Source organism: Plectrocnemia conspersa, unplaced genomic scaffold (genome assembly GCF_051122295.1).
Source record: "Plectrocnemia conspersa isolate PC_06_02 unplaced genomic scaffold, ASM5112229v1 ptg000004l, whole genome shotgun sequence".
In the NCBI taxonomy this organism is placed as follows: domain Eukaryota; kingdom Metazoa; phylum Arthropoda; class Insecta; order Trichoptera; family Polycentropodidae; genus Plectrocnemia; species Plectrocnemia conspersa.
Genome location: NW_028277168.1, coordinates 12,265,820 through 12,285,449, shown reverse-complemented (window position 1 = coordinate 12,285,449; position 19,630 = coordinate 12,265,820). Strand labels below are relative to the sequence as shown.

The window sequence follows — 19,630 nt, the reverse complement described above, 5'->3', positions numbered from 1 at the left end:
CTAGATTGACTATAAATACTGAAGAGCATTATCACTATTATGCAAGATAGAATCGATGCTATTAATCATCGTCAAAGTCGTCAATCCGACCGGCTCTAGAATTGTGTGAAAAATCTCATTATACACTTCGCGCGTCAACTGCTCTATTTTTTTATTATTATTATTATTATTTCTTCGTAATATTTCAGACTTGACGATCGAAATGACCGGTCAAGGTGTCGCAAATGGATCATAGATCACGGTGCAAATGACTCAAAATCATGATTCGTCTCAAATCACTTGGCACGAAACTCTAAAGAATCTTTGAAGCGTCAATTTAATTTTATTATTTTTTTTTTCAAAAGATAATTAAATAAACTACACATATACTATCAAATTACCGTTCCCAAAGTAAATAATAAACAGATTACTTACTGAAGTATTGCGCTTAAGCTTCTATGAGGGCCATGACCCCGGGATTAATGCTCATTATCAATGACCGCGCCTAATCTCCTAACAACGCTTAGCGGTAAGGGAGAAATTATTATTATATTGAGACTAAATATCCCAGTAGTCCACTCAAAAACTCTAAACAATGCAAATGTAAAGCCACTACACCTAAGCTCCATCCATGCAGTTGAGAAAGTTGAGAAAGTCACCTACCCCCTGAAAAAATAAGAGAACGTTACAGGGGTTCTACATATTCTATCAACGCATGCTGCTATAAGATCCTAAGCTCAAGGTGTTATATGAATTTGTTTATGGATTGAGTAAACAATACTTAGCCGAAAAAGAGCGACACTTTCTATAGGTTAAATATTAAACAAAGCGTTAAATTTTAACCGCTTTGTTTGTCCGAATGCTACAGTGTTTGGCCGTGTTGTAATATTTCCTGGTCGACGAGCCAATGTAAATAATATTAGCGATGTGGACGAAACGAAATACAATGTGTAAACGGAGGTATCGCTCAACACCTCCATCACTAATAAATTCATATCATTAGGACGTTTCCAATTTGCTGGTGGGCGATGGAGTAGATGAGAAGAAGATTGGCGGGCGATAACAACTGTCCATTGGCGGTCGACGTTGGAACGCGCTCACTGTATAATGTGTATTATAAAAATGAAAAGCTTATGAAAATACCTGTCCGAAAATACAATTCGGATGACTTTACTTTGACCGGTAGCGACTTTTTGATCCAACGTGTGATTAAGTATAAAGGACGTTTTTTTAGTTTGTCTTGAATAAAAGTGAATAAATAATATCGTTGCTGCACAGAAAATTAAAAATATATATACAGTAAAGACTACTTGCATATTAAACTAGATCTCCTGATCCTTTCACATGCAAAATTTCTATCATCCTATCTAAGTTTAAATTCACAAACAAACTTAGATTTACACTTTGATTTAAGCCAATGAATAAGGTAAGTTTGATATCTAACGATATAATAAAAATTAGTAAATTTGTTTAAGAAATGTATAATATGTCCCTTCTAGAGTCAATCATAAAATCATTATAATTAGCCTTAAACAAATATATTTCCAAGATATCTTCGAACTGTGTCACAATTGATAAATCATCTGTTTATATTTGACAAAGAAAAAACAATACCCAAGAAGAGACCCGAGAAAAAAAAGTCGGCACGAGGGGTTATCACAATGATGGCGCACATTTTTGCTAAGCGCTATTGCTTCCAATATGGCGACACGCTTGTCAGCGAACCACCCTCCGAAATTAAATACTTGAACCATCGAAGGAAGTGGTGAGGATAGAGAGCAGCAGCAGCAGCTAGGAAGTCGTCATTAATCACACCACCTCGGTGGAAAATTACTCACTTTCGACTCGGGGCGCCCTTACCCTTCAGCGCAGAAATTGGATTCCGAAAGCGTATCATAAACCGACATTAATAACATTAGACGCGAACTCGCCGACTGACTTGTCTGTGAGTGACGATAAAAAACTGTTTAACGTGAAATTAATAACAGCAAGATATTGTGTGTATAATATATATGATGAAGAAGAAAAAAACGGAACAGAAACAATAACTCAACACGTAGATTATGAGGGCCGTATAATCGTTTTTACGTATTCCCATTAACACAAACGGCTAACGGACTGATTTTTTGAAACAGAGCTTCATTAATGGCCATATAAATGACAGGGTGGTTACAAAGTATGTATCGCACGCTCATAGTTATTAAAAAAATTATAGGATCAGAACGATGGATACTTAATAAATAAATGGATAAACGTAGTTCATATCGTGTGGAATCAATGGTTGAATTTAATAGGATCTGCAATATGATTAACTGCAACAACAATAAATATTTATTATGATTTTTATCTGTAAAACAAGAATGTAATAAATACATAAATCGTTAACAAAGTTAATTACTTTTTCCGAGGATCTGGACATAAAACAATATACACTTTGTTTATTCTATAAAAAAAAATGACTACAGCTTTAATTTATTTTCTAAAATTTAATAGAAAACCATCTGTTTTTTAATCATACAACGATTTACAAGAGTTTTCCTTAATCTCTTTATCTAAGCATTAAATGGGACATTTTTCGCCCACCATTATTCAACGAAAATCCTGCGTTGATATTATCAGTAATAATTCTTAGAAAGTAACAAGACAGGAAAACTCTGTTGCATACATTAAAAAATATATGTCGTATTTTTATTTCAGATATATAAAAAATGATAAAATATTGTATTTTATATCCTTTTGTTTTATAACATTAGGAAAACTATTACAGTAAATAGCATTTTTAACATTGAGTGGTATAAATAGAAAAGAAAGACCCTAGAAATTTTTAATTTTTAGAGTTTTTAGGCGATCGGATTTAGTGATTTATTATATAATAATAAATCCGACCGATCATAACAGATTATATTTTCCTAGAGTTTTCTAGTCTTACAGATGAAAAATCGTAATAGATAACTAAAATAAAATCAAACTAGTATTATATATTTATTTTAAGCTGTAATAATAGTAATCACTGATTTACAGACTTTGATTTTAGTCTGGTTTATATCGTTATAGCGCATTGCAATTACGCCTCTCAAAATTTACAATAAATAAATAAATATACTCTGTATAAATATAACAGCAGTGTATAAATATTCTGATAACAAAATCAAATTTTTTTAACATTTATACATTAATTTTACCGAACTATCGTGATTTTCTGAATAGTTGAGATGAGCAATTTCTTCGTTTTTGATTAAATACTATTGTAAAAAAATATTTACCAAAAAGCAAATGACAAAAAAGAATGGAAAACACTTTAAAAGGGAATGCATATGTTGTTGGTTACTAAAATAGAACAATAAGATATTTTTTAAATTTATATAAATAATATAAACAGTTCTAACGTTTGTGATCTATAGACCTGAAAAGCTAAAATAATAGTTTAGTAAGATTATAACTTTATATATTACAGAAACATGTGACATATCACGATTCTGTAAATAAATACAACGGATCTATTCTATAAATAAATGAGTTGATTTTTTCATCAAATTCAATGAAAATATAGACCAAAGTCAGTCACTAAAAAATGGTTTATTATATAACTGATAACTTATCATTTAAAGAATCAAACATATTAATAATCATAAAATGACACCACTACAGAAAAAAAAATTATATTGAGGACAATTTAAATGAGCAATATATACAATAATTGTTCCAAAAATAAATTACAGTTGGACAGATTAGATGCAAGCACGCTATAAATAACTCTTTACAGCGTATCCTTTTCGGATTCGGTTCTGGGGCAAATATTCATCGATCAATACAGACTATTATAGCAGAATCACATTGTAAGGAAATTAAAATCATGCATATAAAATTAACCATAAAATTTCTCCATGATAATGCGAGAACTCATACATCACTAATTACCTTTACAAAACTAAATAAATTAGGTTTGGAAATTTTGCCTCATCCCCCATATTCACCTGACCTTTTCCCTACTTGAACACCTAGCCACCATTCTTCAAACTACGAAATTCATTAATCAGACTGAAATAATATGAACATTTGATGACAAATGAAAAATACTTTGATTAATAAAATAGTATTTTATAAATTCGGCCACTTTAAACGAAACAACCTCTTACATATATTACTTTTCCTTGTCCATATTTCTTTAATGAATAATTATATTTATTCAGAAATGTTGCATCAATAATAATATTTTTTCAATATTTGGAATTGATCAATGTTTGAAGAACTTCATAAACGCCCTGTGAGCGTACAAAACGTCATATATGATGAGATATGTAAGAGATTGGGCTCGTTATTGGTTGATTGATTGACCATCAGAAGGAGAAGAATTAACCCCAGACGTTCCGGGATCCTTGCGGCCACGGGCAAAACGTATCGAATCGAGTACACATCGGGGCTAACGGGGGTTAAACGGGAATACGACGGCCCCGGGAAAAACGACATATGCAACCACGAACAATTAAAAAATATATATATAGCATAACAACAGGTTGCCGACCGTCGCCGATTTCGATATTAAATTTTTACGATTCGGATTAATACATTCCTGCAATCATTCAGATTCATCCATATATTTATAACGACATTTATGTCAAGGTTTATACTATTGAATGTATAAACGAAGCTTGATGGTCGACTATAAAACGATGCATATAAAAGTATGAACATTAATTTATTATTATTATCATCGATGCATTAATACGCTTCTTGAAATGAAATGTGGCAGCGCTTTTCAACACAAAGTTGAAGCGATCGGATCGATCGATAGTCAAACAATATTTCTATTGTGATATAAAAACAAATTTGTTATTGTCCGTGTCCGCTCCGAAATAGTGATGAATGAAGAATGATCGAATGGAAGAAGATTTGTTATGTTTGTATGTGTGTTTTTTTTGTGGGTACGTACACATAACAAAGAACAACAAATTTATTATCTGTTAAATTTAACTTGATTGCTTACGGGACACGCCCTATTATCTCCTACGGCGATTAGTGAACCGGCGAGGGACGTTCAGAGCATAAGTGATGAAATCAATGTTTCGATTGAAAATATCAATTAAAATTAATATAGCCTCGGCGGCGTGCGACGACAACGTATGGGTGTATAAAGTTTTTAATGAATTCGAATCATGAATACATTAAGATTTGTGTCTGTGTGTATAATAAAATATACATATTAAAGCGTATTCCTGCATCAATAAATACTTCATCAATACAACATACGGTGTGCGTTCGGGTGAGGAAAAAAATTAAAACGATAAATTTCGACGCCGAGCACAAATGATATCATCTTTTTTTCTGTGTATATAAAATGTAAATATACATAATCGATTATAATATTCGTTATTTATTGAATCATTAATGAATACAATTAACAATACGCCATTCCAATGTATATAAACATCATTCACAATATTAAATTTTAATTAACTATACATTAATTATATAATACACAATGGTCTATATGTTACATTATTTATATCAGTTAAAATTTTAATAATCAGGCAAAATGTGGTAGAATGGTGTCGCGAATTTAATGCAAAAAGAAGTGTCGATCATGATTAAGTAATACTTTGTCACCGATGAACTAATAAAAGACAGAACAGGTTATATTAGACTTATTTTAAGAAAGAAATGTTCATTATTTATATTTTTTATTACAAATCTGACCATCATGTATTGACAGGTTTCCCCAATGCGCAGGGACGCCGAAAGCGAACCCAGGCCCTGGTAAAATAATGATTCTGGGCCCCATGACAAAAAAGCATTTTATGTATTTTTTACCATCGTAATATAATTTTATGAATAAAATTAATAGATACGAGTTAACAGGGAATTATTTGTGTGGTCGTTTTTTTCAATATTTCCATATTTCTCTGGCCAAATTCAAAGGGATCCCTGTATAGAATCTACGGTAAAAGCAATAAAATCGTGCAGTAGAAACGACTTTTTATAACAAAAATATGACTCACAATAAGTGAGGATCGAGTGAAGCATATCTAAACCGAATTTTGACCAATAGGAGGACGCAAAAAACAATTATCCCTTCTCAGAATTCAAAAATCCACGTCAAAAGCAATAAAATCGTGCCGTCGACGTCACGATTTTTCACGAAATTCGGTTTGATTACACTTTGATCAATACTCTCATATCAAGAGTTCGTAGTATTATCGATAAGGATAGCTTTCATATTTTTAAAACAGAGTAATATTGGTGCAAACAAACTATGGTGCGATATGCGAGATGCGACTTCCGTCTGTATTTCTTCCGCTTATTTTTAGAACTTTGGATATATTTTTAGAACTTTTATTGGGATATGTTTGGGTTTAGAGAGCTAAGAACGTTTCGCAACTGTCTAATTTAGTATCATAGAAATATATATCTACTAATGAAAATGTATTTGAACTTCATTAGTGAAAATATAACTTCACTGAAAAATACATATACTGTAAATTTATACATCGCATGTAAATAAATAATGAAACTATGTAAATGTATAAACATTTAAAATAACAGTTACGGTGCTACCTGAAATAGACACATATTTTTTTCTAGCTCCTCATAGCTATCGCCAAAAACATTATTGTGTTTGCAAGCTCGCTAATAAGTTGGATGGCAAGAGGAGCATTTTCAAGCGCTGACGTCCTGGCCGCGACGGACAAGCGAGTCTCTAAAGGCCAAGCATTGTCAGCACCGCCCTCCGGCTATTTCAAAAAGTGCTTCATTAAGTAAACGCTACGCCGAAAATGAAATGAATTGTTAACGCTTACTTCTTGTTGTAGATATTTTATTTTTTCTTTGAATCTTCTTCAACAATAAGAAGTACTTCACTTTACTTGGATTCTAGACAACGGAGTATGCTACGAACTAGCGTATTGTACAGAACGCAACTCGAGAATAAATTATTGAAGCCGAGCATCTTCAAAAGGTTAATTGCAGTGATTGTGGATACATCTGTGAAAATTATATCAAATTTTAGCGACCAATTAAAAATTAATCAAAGGGGAGTGAACCAGAAAATCAGAAGTTCTACGCGTGTTGGTTATCTAAAAAGAGAGCAGGCGTGAGAATGACGTTGGAATGGAAAAAAATCGGTTTACCGCATTCCACGTTAAAAAATAAATAGAAATGTTCTAAATGAAGTTAAAGTCAAACTAAAAATAAAGGCTTACAAAATATGTTCTAGTGGGAAAGGGGTTCCTTTTATTTCCGCTAACCTGAATCTCCTTGAAAATAACTTGAAACAACAGCGTTGATTATTCAGTGTTTTCATATGTATCTGTACTTTCCGAATATACATCATATAAAATAAAATCTTGGTGTCTCGTCGAAAATATCATAAATAAACCGGCCATTTAACAAAATCCACTGAGAGCGACGCGTTTAATTGTCCAAAGAACCACATAATCCACGGACAGTTTCAAACCGCCCGCGATCGATTAATCAAAACTCGCCAAGTCCCGCCGCCGACACCACCTCCGATTCTAAAAGGGAACAAGCGACAAACAGCTCGAGAAATCACTCTTCGATGATTAATTCCACGGATCATCATCCGTTCGCGGTGGGCCTCTCACCCACACTCTGGCGAATACATTACATACGTACACAGATTTTTAATCCTTCTCAGAATGTGTAATAATCATCGAGACGGATCATCACCCCCGCACAAACGTCACGCGATCACAAAAAGGGTAACCCACACTGAATTAATTCATTCCCGAAGTGATTGATAGATTCGTTTGATTAATTCGATCGCAGCATCGGGAGTTGCGCTCTTGGATCGGTGGACCAGTGACGAAAACCCGTCACGGTACGAACATTACGCGACATTTGCATACAATCGCACGTGGGCGAAGTGCAGGGTTACAATATTAAAATATCAGCAAATGATACGCACACGAGAGCTAATTTGCAAGATTAATGAAATTATGTTAATCGCCATAATTTTATATGGGAGTGTTTCAATAAAAATGTATATTCTCTACATACATATCCGATGTAAGTCTCCTCACATCAGCATAATAGCAAGTATCCTAAAAAATCTAGAATCAATGAAAGCAACCATTGGACGAATAAAAAAATAAAGTGTAGGTAATTAATCTATGAAAAAAATTAATATGAAAATAAAAATAAAAGTTTGAAAGTAGACAGAATTTTTTGTCTTTTCTTTGAAGTTGATTGTTATGGAGTTAGCTAATTAAAATTGTGTAGCAATATCTGATATTTTGCCCATATTTAAAAATAATTGTACCGTGTATATATTACATTATGATTAGCTATATTTTTTTCATTACTATAATCGTTCATGATTTCTTAACAAAACGCATATTGTCCACTGCTATAATCGCATTTAACTTAATTATCTATACTTTACAAAATTAATAAAATTTATGTTTTTTGTATTGAACAATTTTACAGATAATGCTTTAACACATCCAAACTCAGAAAAAAAGGTCACGCTTATCTTCAAAACAAAGCATGTCCACTAAATCAGTACAAAAATTTAGATCTACTTTATTTTTCTGAAATTGAGATTCGCTGCGCGAGGTTTTTCTAAGACAATTTATTATATACCAATATTCAGTAAACCTTTCCTAGCTTTTAAAATATATGTGAATAAGCGACACGTTGAGATTTTGTGCTAGATTCTGTATCGTTAATCTCGAACCTGCTTTTCTGGCAGCTCTAATATCCTCACTAACAACCCCTAAGCCGCTTCTACGTACATTTAATGCCAAAATTCCCGGAACGAAATTTTTTGAACAACATTTGATACTTTCTAAATTTATGGCATTCCTTCCCCATGCATCACAGATGTATTAAACTGCTATTGTCGAGTTGAAACTCATAAAGCAAAATATAGTTTAATTGCGATTATATTTCGGGTATAATTTATGGTTGAAAATATCGAAACAAAAAATATCCTGTTACTAAATAGCATCATTGATACGACTACAAACAATGACAGAATAGTGAAATTATTGTTTGCAAATGCAAAAAAAAAACACAAAAGACTAATGGACAACCTAATATTTTCAGGTCAAACATTTCTAAAAATAAACAGAAAAATAATCCGTAATTCATTCCAAAACTTTTTTATCTTTATGATTCAATATGAATTTATGTACACTTCCAGGTCAATACATATTATAGAAATTGTACACCTTCATTATTGTAATAATTATTTTGCTTATATATTCTAAAAATAAATAGAAAAAATATATCATTCATAATAAATTTATGGACACCTTTAAGTAAATTGCTTTGTAAGTAAAATTATTTTGCTTATAAGTGTAAAATACATTAAAACAATCTCATACAGTTCAAGAGTCCAGAACAGAATTGGTCAGGCCTTTTCTATGTGGATCGTGGTCATGCACGATATGCCCACGTCGTTTGGCCCAGCTCTCGGCACGTATCTTTAATTTCCACATAATTAATTGCGGCAATTCATCAAGTCGCGTCATTATAGGCGAATGCATCTCAAACAAATTGGATTGTCAATCAGATAAATAAATAGGCTATGGATGGTGGATATATCGAGGGGCGTTCGATGGAGATCGACATTGTTGTCGGCGAGTTACATAAAAAAATATTAACAACCACTGACCTTTGCGGTCAAACATCGTAATAAAGTTTGTCCAACTTACGATTATGGTTACGCCCGGTAATGTATTATTTCCTCAAGCTAATCTATATTGTTTGTTTTTAAGCGGAGTAAGATCAGTGTACAAGGGTTGCTTAAGATGTTCATAGACTAATATGACTCTTCAATAGTTTGAATAAATGCGACATGAAACATTTTGTTAGAACTCAGCGAATTGTATCTAAATGATAAATAGAAGTGAAATGTATTTTATATTAAGTATTTTAAGCAGGATGGTAACAGTCTTAGGTGAGTCAACTAGTGCGGAAGTCTTGGCTGTAACGAGCATCAGAAGAGGATGCAATCGTGATGTCATCGGGACTCAAGACTGGAATTCTTCGAGAATACTGTAAACAGAACCCTTCAGATTGAATAAATGCTAGCGACATACAACTTTCTGCGAGTAATCAGCGAATCGTATCCTGACACTTCTAAAAGAAAGGCGCGGGGGTACACAACAACTATAAGTATTTGGTCATTCAGGTATTATAAATTATAGATCTCGATCTAATAATACTGCACAGAGAACACGATCGTCAAAATGAAATGCTTTCCTCACAACACACAACAAAGCCGAGCATTTTTTTAAGATTTACCGCAGATGTCATTTACGGGTAGAGAGAATCTCTATTTGTTCTCAAAAGTGAACTTTTCATCTCTGAGATCTTTTCTTTAGCCAAAACGTTCCCACCCAGATCGTGATTGAGGTCGGGAAAATTACATGATGACATTTTCCGACACTAAAGAGTAGACGGTTGACAGACGCCCATCTCTATAGACACTACGCAACAATACGAATGCATCTCAACAACTTTAAATCATCGTCATTAAAAAAAAACTGGAATTTGGAAATGCCGTATTTATGTCACAAGTCGAGCAGAGGCCCAAATTGGACACTTGAAGAACTCCCGAAAGAGTGAAATGTTCTTTCGACAATCAGTCGCTATAGGTTACAAATTGTGCGATCTTGATATCTAATGCTTCCTCCACACTCTCTGGAAGTAGGCCATGGTTGGGCAAGGACGGAAAATATAATGTGTTAATTCGGGGCTACTTCGGTCGAGCTCGGGTCTGCCCGCTCTAATGTCTCGGCGACCTCGACTGTATTCGGTAGACCTTTGGTTCGGTAACTTCCAGAGAGTGTAGAGGAAGCATAAGGATATGTGTGAATATGTTTAGTATAATTTGAAGCTTTTTTTCTACACCCATATGCCTCAAAATATGTTGTTGTATTGTATATATAAAATTAAAATTTTCGATGGATAATGAATTTTGATTCTAACAATCTTTTTATGATTTTTTATAATCGTTTTAATTATGTACGACTACTTGTCAGGTGTTTATAATTACTTGAATAAATTAAGTACACGAGAAAAACATGAAATAAAATTGTTTTGATTGTTGTAAAAATCCCTTTTGATTATTTTATACTAAATTGAGCAAACAAACATACGAACACAACCCATGCCGGAAAAATACAGAATACAACCAATGCCGTAGCGTTTTAACTAATTAAACAATATACATATAATGTGCTATCCAAATAAGGCCCATTCATAATTTAAGCAGAATGAAATTATAACAAATTGAATATCTGCACGGTCATATATTACAAGCACAAAAGTCGAGCGTTTTGAAATATCAGCCGATATACGCTATTACAAATTAGAAGATCATTTTTAAATGTCAACGCTGTTATAAATCAATCACGGGCATTGTAAAACAATTATTCTAATGTTTATTGAGGTCGATTACGGAATTACCATTTTTGGTACGTTTTCGAAACGTATTCTTTGTTTAACTCGAACACGTACGATACATTTACAGCAATACGTAGCACAATAGCATATTATATGCAAATTGATTCAATTAAAAAAATATAAATTATACTATAATTAATAAAATAAAATAGTAGTTTGTTTTCCCGTCATCGCTTTTGATATTGTGATAAGTGGGCCGTGTTTATTGTGTATAATATATTATATTGAATCGAACGTTCGTTCATTACGTACAAAGCGTACGGAAAGCTGAAACCTTAATTAAAACACATTAGTATGTGTCGATCAATTTTTTTCTCTCGTCTTGAGCAGATCAATCAAGATTGTGTTAATTATATATATCATCGTGACGGTATCTCTATTCTAGGATGGGGCGAACCATTAACGGCTAGTTTACGCTCTAGTCAGATCGGAAAAAATAGACATAAAGATCGATCGATAGATGATAAATGTTCGTACATATTGTACATTGTAAATAAATATACAAATATGTAACAAATAAAAAAAACATGCGACAACACAATACAATTATCTCGAAAGTGTTGCAAAAATGATTCGCAGAATTAATTATAATTATATGCACGTATCGTGAACATAATTTTCATAATGTTATCCATCCATATTATCCACATGAAGAAAGCTCGACGGGGTGTATTTATTGCGTAACGTGTTATTATTCGTAATTTCATATCGGTGTATATAGATTATAACCCTTGAGACGTTTTAATTCGCGTTGTAAAAATGTTGTATGTAAAAACATAAATAATTTGATATATAAACGAACCTCTTTTCTGCATAAATGAGAATAAGTCGTCCAGGAACTCTTTCCTCTTGGGATCGTCGTTTATCTCGTACAGCTGAAAAATATAAAATAAACTATTAATAAATTATTAATATAATACGAATTTAAATAATATTAAAAACCATAAGTGTATTTTTGTCAATTATATACATATATTGTACAAATATTATCTTCCTAGGAATTGGAATAAATACAAATAAAATAATACTAACACAAAAATTTTTTTTAATTTCCGAATTCACGTGATCGTCGTGAAAGATAGTATCCCCAAATATCAATAGATAAAAAATACGTTTTATTAGCATTTATACGGTTTGATCGACATTAAATCAATCTTGATACATATAAAGTATATATTACATTATCACGTTTAAAACGTACCTGGTTCAGTCAAATCTAACGTATATTTGCATTAAATCGGAAGCAATGATAATGTTCATGTATTATAAAAGGAAAAACTCACTTTTCGGCCTCGGAGCCCGTCGACGAGAACTCAAAATTTGAATCATAAAACAATGTATTCTTATAATGCTTACACACATTATGTATATATTTCATTTTCATAGTACTAACATACCTAGTTAATTTGCAATCCGAAGATTTATAATCAATCAAATCGAACGAAACACATGAAGAATTAATGAAAATTATTGTCGCTTAGCAACATTTTATTAATAAATAATAATTATTTAAAACTGTTGTCACGTTGATGTCGGCCATCTTGTTTTATATTTGAATGCTTATTTTTCATAGGTCGACAACAAAAGAATACATTAGTGGAGGCTCGAAAATTATCGTGCCAACTCTATTTTAATATTTATTAATTAATAATTAAATATATTTCCTTTGTTTACGTGTATTATTATGTGTTTTTTTTTTAATTAAACAGTCAGTCGTGTTTTGAACCTTGTTCTATATGTGTTGGTGCATATCTGGACTTCACATATGGTTTTAAAAAACTCGGACTAGGAATTAAGACATCAAGAATAGTCCTGGATGTGAGAAAACAGCAATGATATGCGATGATGTCTTGGTTGCAGAAATGTAGGCAAATTCTACTCAAACTTTCCATTAGCTGGCCGAGAAATTAAACCAGTCCGATTCAACATTGCATACACATTAAGAAGATTGGGAAGGCTTGGAGATAATGTGTATGAATTCCACACGAATTAATCGAAGTAAACAAATCCATGCGTATTCGGATATCCAAAGAGCTTTAGGACCTTGAAGATGAGTTGCCTTTTCTCGATCATTTGATAACCGGAAATGAGAAAAATGTGTTGTATAACAACAATCGTAGAAGATTGTGGTTAACTAAAGGTCATAGCAAAACCTACATCGAAGTCAAAAAAGTTATTTTGTCTGTATGGTGAGATTGCATTACGAAACCTAATCAAACAATAACACCAAGTGTATATTGTGATTAGCTGGATTATTTGAATGTGGAAGTAAAACTGCCTGCACTTGTCAACAGTAGTTCCCAATTCTTCATACCTTGCTCCTTTTGACTACCATTTATTTCGATCGATGCAAAACTTCCTAGACGGAAGAAAATTAAAATGCAGACGATGTGGAGTTTTTTTATTTATGATCTTAAATAATGATAATGAAAATTGAGTTAATATATAAAAAAAATAAGATAAACCAAACTTATAATTGTATTATAGGGATTTTTATTGCAATATTCTATATGATAAATAAATCAGATGTTAATTCTTGATTCGGAATTTTTTTTAACAAATATTTGTATGTATTTCAATACAAAAAAATACGTATTTGATATAATAATATTCTTAGCTCTGTTTTTACACTAATACACTAATTTTTGTAATGTATAAACAATTAGCTATATTAACTAAATAATTTAATAAAATAAATAAATAATATATGAAAGTGATTTTATGTTCCTTGACGATATATTGCCGATTTTTCGGTTATAATCTGTTGCTATTATTACCACAAACATTTTCAGTGCTTATTTAAATTAATCGATCAATATAACATATGATCACTTGGTTGTTATTATATAAATCTCTCTATTATGTAATAAAACAATATCCACAAATGTGAAGTGGTCACATTAGAACAGACTTATTTTTTATGCAATCCACAGATAAAAAACTTCCGCTGTCAAAGGCAAACGGATGAGAAATGTATATGAGTGTAAATAATGGTGCATATTGGCAAGTATCGATCGATATGCAATAGCTATACGACCAATCAGTCATTGGGGGCAGTAGATAGATGGCAGCACACGTCTCGCGAGAGGAAAGTGGTCGAGAGCGCCCGCGGGCTAATGTATCCCGTGAGATACATTTCATTATAAACAATGCACGAGCGCTAAGAGGTGTTGTTTAACCCATCAACCCCACCTTAATTAATCAACCGTGTGGCTGGCCACGAAACGAGATTAAATTTATACGCGCTGCGGAGAGACTTTTCCTCTGGAGCTGGGCGAAAAAAATAACGTCACGCCATAATATGTCGCTGTGTTAATTGAAAATTAGAGAGGGCGTCGAGTTGTAATTGAAATCGATTTATTTGGATGAAACGTATTAGTATTTTTTTAATTATAAAAATCAATTTATTAAATCGATTAATAGGTTCGTTCGTAGAGAAACTGGTCTACTTTTTCGGTTTAAATTTTGAAGAAATGCAATGAATTTAAAATTTATAGTTTAAATAAAATAGTGAAGCATCCTTAAAACATGTAAAATATTTAGAAAACAATTCAATGTTTTAAATGCAGTATGAATCATTATAGAATCTTGAGATGAGATGTCCCAAAAAACTTTCTGAAAGAAACTGTCCATTTTTTATTAATTAAATTTTAAAATCGATCGTGATAAAATCAACGAGCTGTTGGATTATTTGGCAATCGATAAGTTCATACAGGTGCATGAGCTAAATGTTACTGAAAAATCCGACAATTCAGACCCAGAAAAGAAAATGGCAGTTGCAAGCTTGAGAAAGGTTTCAGCTCAATGCTTACAAAGCTAGGAATAAAAAAACATTAGCTTGCTAAATAAAAAGACAGTTCGTAGTCAGACGAGTTTTACTCTGTTTTTTCAATATTATTTTATTAATATGTAAAAAGAACTATTTTTAATAAATATTTTTCATCTTAATTAATGTTTTGTTAGTTATTGGTCCCATTAAAAATATTACATGTATTTACATATAAATTTGTACTCTGACTTATGCGAAACTTTAGGGTAAACTGTTTTCCCCTAGCAGTTAAAAGGATAAAAAAATCCGCTAATACAGTGGATCCTTGACTGACCAGTTAACTCGTTCCGTGACGGAGCTCGTAACTCAAATTACTCGTATATCAAATCAATTTTCAAATTTTTTAATTTAAAAAAATTAATTAGATTAATGGCAATTAAAATGGTAAATACATACAATGATAAAGATTATTTTTAAGTTACGCAACACGTGTTTTTTTGTTCGTATGTCGAGACATTGTTCGTATGAAGGCAAATTTAAAAAAAAAAGTGATCAAATTCTTTCCCAAAAAACTATATTCAAATCATTATTATCAACATTCAACGTAAATCACTATGTGAAAATGGCAGAAATTATAGAAATTTTTGAGCTCCTATTAGTGTATTAATTTCAAACTGTTTTTCAAATAATTTAGATCTATTTTGATATTTTTTATATGTTTTTGGTACGACTCAATACCTATTAATTAAATATCTGGAATTAATAAAAAATGATCTGCCTAGGATTGCGCAGCAGATGTGGCGGGTGCTTGATACAATAGTCTGTGTCGCGACGTATTGGCGTGAACATATTGTATATAATATTTCTACAGCAATTTATTGCTATTTGTACTATGCTTATGTTTCAATGGTTTTATAATTTATTAGTTAATTACATATATTTTAAGTGAGTGTTTTTTTTAATTTATAGTCCAGAAGGATGCCTGAAACTATCAAAAATGAATTTAAATGTAGTGAATGAAATTTAGATGAAGCTTTAGAGCAATTAAAAATAATCATAAAATTTAAAATTATTTATGTTAGTTACTGGCCTTTTATTCCATAATGAACATATTGGTCAAATATTTTATTCCCGTAGTTTTTTTAATATTCTAGGTATCACAATCAGAATTTAAGGACCAGAATCGCAAAACTTGTAAAGGAAGAACAACGAATTATTGCGAAATTTGTAAAAAAAAAATTTAATTTTTTTTGCCAAATAAATGTTCAATATAAGCATTGAAAAATCGTCATAATTTAAACCCCCTTATATACAATATAGCAAAACCTAATTCCCCCCCCCCTCCTTTGTATTACTTCAAACATAATTATTCTCTGAAAAAGAATTAAAATTATCTGTTAAAGCACTCCATCGATGGAGCTTTAATTTGTGCTCAGTCGATGCAGTTTTGAAATTAGGAATTTAGCAATTGACCGAGCTTAAATCTGTAGTAAGCAAAAAAGCGAAAAGAACAGATTTAACTAAGGCATTAATATATTTATTAAATCCCAACTCATTCTAGGAAGATAGTATTCATATCACGTTTTTAGTGATCATCCCATAAAACAATTAAAGAAACAATGAAATCTTTTACTGAAAGAATAGCTAAAGAACAAAAGCAAAATATGCTGCGAATTTTCAAACAACTCGAAATATTATCTTTTGGTTTTTCTATTATCTTCAGTATTTTCATCCAGAACCTTCAAAATCCAGATCAATTAAATAAGTTACAATAAAACAATTTACAGATTTACACGACAAAAAAAGTATTTAAATGCTATTAAGTATAATAGTCGATTTATTCAATATGGATTCAAATTTTGGCTCAGATTTTTATACAGAATATAGAATAATGATCTTTTAGATAAATCTGATTTTCAAAGGCAAAATTTTCATCAGTTTATCGACGTATTTCATTTGTATTTCCTTAAATGAGTTCGGTTTTATATCATTATATTTAAAAAAATCTGAATTGATTGGAATTATATTCCGATCTACCAGATAGGATAAAGTTTAGGTTTAGGTGTTAGTCATCAATTAACTCTACTAATCCATCGTGCTGGTCAAATTAAACACAGTAAAAACTTCATCCATAAATCTAACATCTTACATAAGTTCCCGTTATATAATTTAGGAACTTAAAAAATCACCAATTAAATATTTTCTGCGAATCTTGTTTTTTTTTTCGTATAACAATGTACAACAATGTCATTATACACTGGCAATTATTACTTGTATATTTTTAGACAGATAGCACAACATATTAAGGTAAAAACCTTGCATATATATTTTCTACTAAAAATAGGGTTTATTGCATAAAATGCAAAAAATAATCTGATGCAAATAAGTCGCCTACTATCTGTAACAAGTGTCGCACTATATTAAAAACAATTTCATATTCAAAAACATACGTAATTTGAATGATTGAAACCGACATTCAATCCAAGTCACAATCGATTCTCGTTACCAAAGCGACGAATTAATCTAAAATATAATGAACCGTGGGCGAATTGACCTCAAGCTCGATACAACCGAGTGATAACGTTATTATTAATGCTCCAAACTCACACACACATACAATACGATTTTAATTGCACGCATACAAACACGCGGACAAGATCCGACATACGCTTTAATCACGGTCGTAATAAATTAGTAAGCGCACCTAAAAACACAATGTGTTCGAACGAGAACGAAAAGTAATGAATCAAAGTCAATCTCCGAGGGAGAATAATGAGCGAGAGCCGTTTGATTCGTCAGATATGAATCACGAGCCCTAACCGGCAATTAAATACCACCAAAAAATTAATCGGCACAATAATAAGCACGATAAAACGGCCGGATCGTCCCATTCGTCAATGCCATCGAGGGCTAATTAATAGAACGGATTCTTTTTGATCGATACGCAGGTCGCTCGGTTAATTTGTTAACCGGCGTGTTAACTGGAAGCCGTTAAAAGTTGTCAGGATAGTCAAAATAACATGCGTTCCAAGGAACAAACACGAATAATAAAACAAACTATCTTGGTGCTTTGGTGATATGGTAATACGTATTATTGGGTGTTGGGTTAATTTATTAGAACGCTGAAGTTATCTATTGCTTTCTGAGTTCATGATTTATGTTTTATTTAAACAATCATGAAATAGTAATTAATTTTAAAAATCACACAATTATTTTTTATAGATTATATTTAGTTTTTGCAAAAACTGAAATACGTTTTAATTTATTTTATTTTATCATTAAACTACTTATCCGATATTTTTATGGTCATAAAAACGTATATTGTTGCCACAGTTTTTTTTTTGCTGAGTTACAATTTATTATTAAACGCAGTACCGTTCATTGTTGATACCTAGTCGTAATCAACGAACACCTGTCAGAATACCAAGCGTACATTACATCGCTTACGAATAGGAAACGTATTATAATTGTCGTTAATTGTACATTTATCTCTGTTTTTATATATATTAATAACAATCGTGTTTTTTTCACATCACCTGACCTTTTGAAATTCGCTGGCGGAACGACTCTAATGCGGGTAGTTGAACGAAAAACGCTTATACGAGCAATGTCGCTTTATTTTATTTCTTATACCAGTGTATACTCTATATAGAGTACACTTTTATACGCATTAACATATCTGCGATGAGCTAGAATGAGGGAAACAATGAAATGCAATTCGAGTTGCGCACGTGAGACAATCGAGCATGCATTATTCATGCGATGACGGATATAACGTTTTTTAAGAAACTCGTTTTATAAACGTATGCGATGGCCATTGATATGAAGTGACAATAAAAAATACACATAGAACAATTAGACTACATCATTGCCTTTTAAACTAAGGTTCTGAAATTTCAGATTTTTTTGTGAAAAAATTATATATGATGGATCGCTGATGCTTTCGCGTGGTATTTTTTAAATTATATTCAGCTCCTGATCGCAATAGAAATAATCTGACCTCATGATCTAGCTGGTTTTAGCCATTAATAAGAGTACAGTTTTGAAAATCTCAAATGACCGGACATTCATGAGTTTATATTGAAGACTGTCAGGTTAATCTCTTAAAATTCGAAATTAATTTCGAAACAACGCGGGTTTCATGCTTGCACTACACTCTCTGAAAGTTGTCCGAACCGAAGTTCAACTGAAGTCGGCCGAGGTCGCCGACTTCCGAGTAGCGGCCACACTGCCACAAATTTCATATGCCGTCCGCACGGTAACTGCTGATATATTTGCGCGCGATCGAAAAATGTGCCAAATAATCGCAATTTTTAAATTGTCATGTTATTAAAATTACGCTACTGATAATTATAAAAGTTTGTGTGGGCACTCACCAATACAATATCAGTGAAAACTTTTCGGTCGTAAATATTCAATTTACGCAAAATCTTTGTCGGCCTTTGCAAAATG

At 31.9% G+C, this 19,630-nt stretch overlaps 1 protein-coding gene across 3 annotated transcripts in view; it reads right to left on the bottom strand.

The window, feature by feature from the left end:
* Positions 1–19,630, bottom strand: part of LOC148235950 (protein dead ringer-like) — a 171,490-nt gene that overhangs the window by 72,132 nt on the left and 79,728 nt on the right. For all 3 annotated transcript variants that reach the window (XM_088184945.1, XM_088184946.1, XM_088184948.1), the window contains one exon: positions 12,212–12,284. In XM_088184945.1, coding sequence (XP_088041071.1) covers positions 12,212–12,284 — 73 coding nt within the window. The remainder of the gene's footprint in view (positions 1–12,211; positions 12,285–19,630) is intronic.